This window comes from Trachymyrmex septentrionalis, unplaced genomic scaffold, assembly GCF_001594115.1.
Source record: "Trachymyrmex septentrionalis isolate Tsep2-gDNA-1 unplaced genomic scaffold, Tsep1.0 scaffold2, whole genome shotgun sequence".
Classification (NCBI taxonomy): domain Eukaryota; kingdom Metazoa; phylum Arthropoda; class Insecta; order Hymenoptera; family Formicidae; genus Trachymyrmex; species Trachymyrmex septentrionalis.
In genome coordinates, this window is record NW_017305179.1 from 2,729,961 (window position 1) to 2,737,657 (window position 7,697).

Genomic DNA, 7,697 nt, shown 5'->3' on the forward strand with positions numbered 1-7,697 from the left:
TACACGTAATACGCGTTTTCGGATATGAGGAAAATAATCGCCTCATTTATTTATTGTGGATGCCCAATTAAATTGTGTAAATTTCAAAGACGAAATTTGCAACTTGGCATGGCTTTATTATTCTTTCACTTGGTTACTAGCAATCGCATCAATTTCTAAGTATCGCCGGTATTTCCGCTAACGAGAGTTATCTCGCAATGCCAATAACAATGAATGTCGTCGTAAAGCTGGAAAATGGAGTCCGTTACTACCTGTCCTGGCATTTTCAGCCTTCGAACTGCCAATAACTTGTCAGCATTGGCAGCGACGTGTTTCGAACACCACGTATATTTCGTATGTCTGTCACCAGGTAGTCGCTCACGCATCATTATATGTATGTGCGTGTGTGTACACGTTACGATCTCTCTCTCTCTCTCTCTCTCTCTCTCTCTCTCTCTCTCTCTCAATTAAACGTTAAAAAAGCTTCCTATTTTTTAATTCTTATTATCCGGAATGTATATTGAATCGTTTTGACAATTTTTTAGACTACATCAGCAGTCTCATATTATCAATGATATAGAACTTGTGATCAGATATGAGATGTGCACATATATAGAAATAAATAAACCGAATATACATGTATATATAAACATGCTGAATACGTCGAGTGTATATAATAATACAATCTGATGGAAATTTTGGACAGGCGGATCGATAAAGCGCCGTTATTTTATGAAGTTTGGAGAAATCCGTTGTACAATATATATGTACTTAAAAAAAAAACGTCGCTTATTCTTTTTACAGTTTCCATTGATCCCCGTTTCGTATCCGCTACATTCGCGGGTCCAGAAAAACTTTCCCAAAATTCTCTAGAGCTTCGTTGGGAATACTATATAAGATCATATTTCATTGCAGTGTCGGATATATACAAGACGTAAACATGCGCTTTTGTAAGCCTGTTTCAAAGCTCGATCTACGTTCGGTGCGCTCCCTAATCTCTACGTATGTATCGCGACCCTTTTGAGTTTTCATCCCCTATGGGATTAGCACACTGATGTGCACACGTGCGTAAAGTATATATGTTATATACAATACGACTAACTATACGACTAAGCTTCGCAAAGCGAAACGAAGAATTACTATCATGACATATTTAACAAAACGACTATGTTGTTCTTTCAATTCTCAAGTTCGCTCTTGTTCGCCTCTTGTTAAAACCCTTCATTGATTTCTTCTGAAAAACTATTTAAAAATTCAAGCATACGGTAAACTTTTTTAAACTGAAAAAGATTTATTACGTTAATTGTTATGCAAAGTGTAAACATGTAAAAGTGTCACATATTATATAAGTAACACTGACCACACTCTCATCATTTTTAACAGCAATAATAACGAATATAAATATCGCGCATTTGTCGCGCGTAAGACTTTCCAGTTTCTCTTCCTATCCTCCCCAAAGAGATCGTATCTAGTTATACCATATACATATATATGTACGTCGTCGAGGTAGCGAGGAATAGATCGCTGATTTCCTCGCAACACAGCACTATAGGCGCAATGAGCTATGCGTATAAACTATAAAGGAAGCACGGTAAATGCATTTCAACCGGATTTATTAACGTACACTTCTGTACTTCTCGTTTCTCACCAAGTACTTACGGTCGTATACTGCTTAAGCGCGGCTTACACGCGAGACACGCTAATTAATCGTAACGGTTTGTTGATTCAGGAACTCCGCGGTCTTAAGGGCCTAAGAGCCTGCACGGTGCACGGACTAACTCGGTGCAGGTACGGCGTAATATCTCAATTTTCCATACACTATTACGAGACCTTGATAGAGCTATAGCAGGTGCAACAGCGATCTTTCTTGGTTTTCTTACAATTAATGGTCTTATTTTAATCACTCGTCTCCGCCAATTCTCGCTGCCGAGTTTATCTCTTATTAGAATTAGACAGCTTGCAACGCGCCAATTGATTACATTTACTTTTAATTAATTAGCTAGATGGATTTCTTTTTGGACGCAAAGGAATTTACAAAATAAAATGTAATAATTGCCAAAACAATTTTATTCATCATTGGTTGATGTTTGTTACCAACATTAAGTATCATGGATTCGGTTAGTTTAATTTTATTTACATTTTATTCTTCCAATCGCGATACAATCAAATGTGATCTGTCTAACGTTGCGTTCTGTCGTAATTGCCAGCGCCAATTGCCAATTTTGTCCGCTCTCGTAAAAAGTTACGTGTTCTGCACAGTGCCTTTAATTTACGCCTAGCATCTCGCTTTTATCGCTATACTGTCGAAATCGTTCTCTGTTTCGCAAATGCTTATTTTTGGAAAAAAAAGACAACATTTTATATTATTTTTTCAAATTATGTTTTGCATTACATAGCAGTCAGACGTGTAATATTTCTGATTGCGCAAGTTTTATATTTCTATTGTTTCTGTTGGTTTCGGCTTTACCTACATTTTCAATTAATATTTTTATTTTTATGTGTTTTGTTCGTCAAAAAAATAAAAGTATAAAATATTGTTAGTTATGTAACGTACGCGCGCTGGAGTCGGAATTTGGCGATACATCCGTACGTATATTGAGTGCGTACGTGTGCGTGCATGAATTCTTGCGAGTGTGCGCGCGCGCGCGCGTGTGTGTGTGTAAGCTTACGCATTATTGTTATGTTTGTACGTATATCTTCAGAATTTTGCGGAGATGTTCTCACAGTCAATGTAATCGACGAATGCATGGCCTTATTGTTGATGCGTCGGATGAAATTGTTTCCATACACGATCGACGCCTTCGCTCCATCGAATTCTACGATATAGAACACAAACCAAAATATTTAGCCAACAAAAGCGGCGCGTATTTAAGCAGAATACGTCGAGCAGCTACTGCGAGAAAGGAACGAGTGTGGGATCACGGTGTGATTCCCTATGAGATTGATGGCAATTTTTCCGGCGCACACAAAGCCTTATTCAAACAGGCGATGAGACACTGGGAAAACTTCACTTGCGTGAAATTTGTAGAGAGGGTACCTAGAGAGCATCCTAATTATATTTTGTTTACGGAAAGACCTTGCGGGTGAGTCGCACATAATAGACGCTATTACATCTGTCTTTACACACACACACACACACACACACACACACACATGTACATATATCGCGTGACTTGTACAATTTGTTGTCCAATCACACAGACCCACAAAAAAAAAGTACCCTGTGCTGGGGTGGAGACCTAGCTATTCTTATGTATTTTCAGTCACTGAATACGAATCTGATATAAAAATAGGATCATCCAGGCAAATTTTCAATCTAGAGCGAAAAAAATGGGTAAAAAATGGGTCATTTTTTCGCTCTAGATTGAAAATTTACTCTGGATGGTTCTATTTTTATGTCAGATTCGTATTCGGCGACTCAAAGTACATAAAAATAGCTGGGTCTCCATCCCAGCACAGGGTACTTTTTTTTGTGGGCTTGTGTTATTTTGTATTATAAACAACTCTATTTTCGAATGATTACTATTATTTTAAAAGCGATATATCATTTTACATTATTCCTCCTTTTCTCGTAAAATAATTACATAGCAATATATACAAGATATTATCTCTAATGTAAAATATTCTTTTTTATACGATTTTACACTATTATATTTCAAAAGGAGAAAAGATAAAGAATTGTGTCCGGGACAAGTGTATGTTCAATGACAAAATAAACTTTCTTGACAGGTGTTGTTCTTTCGTTGGAAAGAGAGGTAACGGACCGCAAGCTATTAGCATCGGAAAAAACTGCGATAAATTTGGTATAGTTGTACATGAGTTGGGTCACGTCGTTGGATTTTGGCACGAACATACTCGACCGGATCGTGATCGTCATGTACAAATCATCCGCGATAATATTATGAGTGGTAAGTGATTTTTGATTTATTTCAAAATTGTGACTAAAGAATGTGCGCGCGTGTGTGTGAAATTATACAATCGAGCTTTGCAAAAAGAAAATACATTGTTAAAGTAGAAATAATGGCGAGATCTCAGAGAAGATATACAAAAATGATTCCTATCTTTTTAAGTCATTTTCTAAATTTTACTGGCCAAGTTATCTGGAATAAGTTTGTATAAATTTTTGAACAGATTTCTTTTATTAACAAAGTTATAATTGTAATTAGACCATCGATATAATCATACTTATGACTTATTTATTCATCGTATATCTTTTCAAATCATTCTCAAAATTGATCTTGATTAATCTTTTCGTTACAATAGATCTGATATGGAGATTTGTCAAATATCCAATTGCCACATATTGTAGAATCCGATGTGAATTTTATTTATATTAATGTTGGCAAAATTTTATTAAACATTGTGTAACTTACGCTGTATAATTGAATAAATATCATAAAATATATAATATATTGTTGACACAATGTTATACGATAGGTAAAAGGCCCATTTGAGTAATAAAAAAATGTATGTAATAAAAAAATGTCTCATTATTCAAAGTTATTGCATTGTTTAGACGTACGTAGAAGTTTTAAAAGATTGTCAGAAATATAATTATGCTTTAATTGTTTGCATTCTGATTGGCGCTTTTAAAGTGCTCTTATTTCAGAGTTTAAGAGAACGCTAATATAGCATTTAGAGTCTTTATCATCTGAAATTGTCTAATTAAAAATATGATCGTGATATCTCTTTTAAGCCGGACAGACAGCTGATATTTAATATCGGAAATGCATCTGCGCGAATTTGTCTCGCCAAAACATATTCCATTTTCAATTAATGACATACAAAAAGTACTTCCATCATTGATCTCTGCAATTATTAATAATACACATTAATTTTAATTTTGAAAGATTGATACGTTTTCTAATATCAGGCATTTACGGTTAGTATGTGCACTTATTATTATCGTTTTGAAAATATTTGTTCGTTACATTAAATGCGTGTATCGTCTTTATTGATATGTGAAATACAAAATATTATATATTTGGCGTAATAGAACAAATTTGGAATATCGAAAATTATTAGAAGATGCATCGACACAGTAGAACACATATTTTATATTTCCTGCGTAAAACAATAATTTATCTGATATAAGCTTCCACACGCGCGCGTACACACACACACACACACACACACATACACACACACACACACACACACACACAGAGAAACTCTTCTTCGGGATGAAAATATAAAATATTTTGTCACAGGTCAGGAATACAATTTCAATAAATTGACTGAGGAAGAAGTGAATTCACTTGGTTTGCCTTATGATTATGATTCTATTATGCATTATGCAAAGAATACCTTTTCGAAAGGCACTTATCTAGACACAATCTTACCTATGGAAATTCATGGAAAGAAGAGACCCGAGATCGGACAAAGAATTAGACTGAGCGAGGGTGATATCGCACAAACGAACCTTTTGTACAAGTGTCACAGTAAGAAGCCAACTGAATTGTTTTTGTGCATTTTTGTTGGAATTTTTAAGTAAAATAGTTATAAAATTTAAATATTGTTTTAAAAGAAAAAACTTGATATTAAAATATTACATGTATCTATTAATTTTTACAATCAAATTTTTCGATAGCTGACACAGTACGAAATATGTACATTGATGAAAACAAGATTTAAGATAAGTGGACGCACTAAAATTGAAAGATTAAAAAAATGTTTTCACTTTGTTTCGTTTAAAATATACATGTATGCTAGTGTCATTTAACTAATTCAGTTTAACCTGATTAAATGAATAAATTTGGTGAATTTTTGCAGAATGCGGTAGAACTTTTCAAGAGAACAGTGGTAGTTTCGGATCACCAAATCATCCGAATAATTCTCCGTCTGGCGATGGAGAACGGTGCGAATGGAGGATTACGGCGACGCATGGCGAACGTATTGTACTAAATATCACGTCTCTCGACATATTCAAAAGCGATTATTGCCGTAGCGATTATCTTGAAATTCGAGACGGATACTGGTATAAAAGCAGAGTATTAGGTGAAAATTTTTCTTCATTAAAAAATTAAATTTGCGTTTGCGTTTGCGTTCTGCAATAATCCCGATAATACGAATATATAATACATGGAAAAAAGACATGAAAAAGAGTATTTAGGAAATGTATAAGGGATGCATTAAAATTATGTGTGGTTCAGAGAACACACGCTATTCGCAGGAATTAGTAGCGATTCTATAATTCTCAAATTCTCCGTTTTCATTTAATTCAGGTCGATATTGCGGTAGCGGTAAGATGCACGAACCAATAGTGTCAAGTGGAAGTCGTATGCTGGTAACGTACATAACGTCCACTAGGCAAAGTGGCCACCGTGGTTTCACGGCGAGTTACGAAGCTGTTTGCGGTGGTGATGTTGAATTAGATGGCGTAGGACATTTGGAATCACCAAATTATCCAGAGGAGTATCAATCCAGCAAAGAGTGCGTGTGGAAGTTGTCTGTACCTCAAGATTATCAAGTGGCCTTGAAATTCCAGTCTTTCGAGATCGAGAATCATGACAATTGCGTGTACGACTATGTTGAAGTGCGTGACGGACATAACAACGATTCTCCCTTAATCGGCGTTTATTGCGGGTATAAGATACCACCAGATATTAAGTCGACGGGAAACAAGCTACTCGTTAAGTTTGTCAGTGACGGTTCCGTTCAAAAGGCCGGTTTCTCGGCTACGTTTATGAAAGGTGCGTAAAACAGCAGAAAATAACAGTAATCAAGAGCCTATACGTATATCGTATATATCACACTCTTGTGTGTTAATTTTATTGTTATTACCTAATGCTGATTCTATAATGAGCCGGTAATCGGTAGTCCTAGTGTCTTATCAGTGAAGTTGACCTCTAGCCAACTTATACGACTAACGCTGATTGGCCAACAATTAAGTTTAAGACTTCCGGCTGTAGTCTCATTGTAGGATCAGCATAATACCCTAATACATAAACATGACGAACGATGTTACTTTAACGTTTAAGAATTCGACGAATGCGTGTTAACGGATCACGGTTGTGAACATGATTGCATCAATACACTCGGTGGATACGAATGTTCTTGTAAAATTGGTTTCGAGTTACATTCTGACGGCAAACATTGCGAAGGTAAAGTGCAACGGTTCTCTCTTAAAATCTCTGGAAAATCTATTTAATTTAATTAGCCATTTAATTAGTATAATAAGTAAAATTTTCTATTTTCATAGATGCTTGTGGTGGATTTTTCGATGATAGTAATGGTACTATTACGAGTCCATCCTTTCCCGAAACTTATCCAGGAAACAAAAACTGTGTCTGGGAAATTATCGCTCCGCCTCAATATCGTATCACTCTAAACTTCACACATTTTGATCTCGAAGGTAACAACGTATACCAGGAAGAATGCGAGTACGACTCGGTAGAAGTGGCGAGTAAACTCGGCGATGACGTTCTTAGAAAACATGGGATATTTTGTGGTGCACGATTACCGCCACTTATCACATCCGAAGGCAACTTTATAAGGATTACTTTCACATCTGATAACAGGTTTTATTTCGTATCGATTATCTTATAATATCTAGCTTATATGCAATATAATATAAGATCGTTATATATTACAAAAAAAAACGTAGTGTTATATTATTTCGTCATGTTTTGATCGATGCATTTACTCATATTATCTCATTAGTACTTAACTGAGTAATCAATGCACACACACACATTATATATATATATATATATATA

At 35.4% G+C, this 7,697-nt stretch overlaps 1 protein-coding gene across 4 annotated transcripts in view; it reads left to right on the forward strand.

Moving 5' to 3' along the window:
- LOC108747508 (tolloid-like protein 2) overlaps positions 1–7,697 on the forward strand; it is a 26,818-nt gene that overhangs the window by 12,990 nt on the left and 6,131 nt on the right. For 3 of the 4 annotated variants that reach the window (XM_018485049.1, XM_018485050.1, XM_018485048.1), the window contains exons 5-11: positions 2,682–3,062; positions 3,709–3,887; positions 5,190–5,420; positions 5,752–5,976; positions 6,204–6,671; positions 6,960–7,082; positions 7,181–7,499. In XM_018485049.1, coding sequence (XP_018340551.1) covers positions 2,682–3,062; positions 3,709–3,887; positions 5,190–5,420; positions 5,752–5,976; positions 6,204–6,671; positions 6,960–7,082; positions 7,181–7,499 — 1,926 coding nt within the window. The remainder of the gene's footprint in view (positions 1–2,681; positions 3,063–3,708; positions 3,888–5,189; positions 5,421–5,751; positions 5,977–6,203; positions 6,672–6,959; positions 7,083–7,180; positions 7,500–7,697) is intronic. The other variant, XM_018485051.1, reaches the window with a different exon arrangement.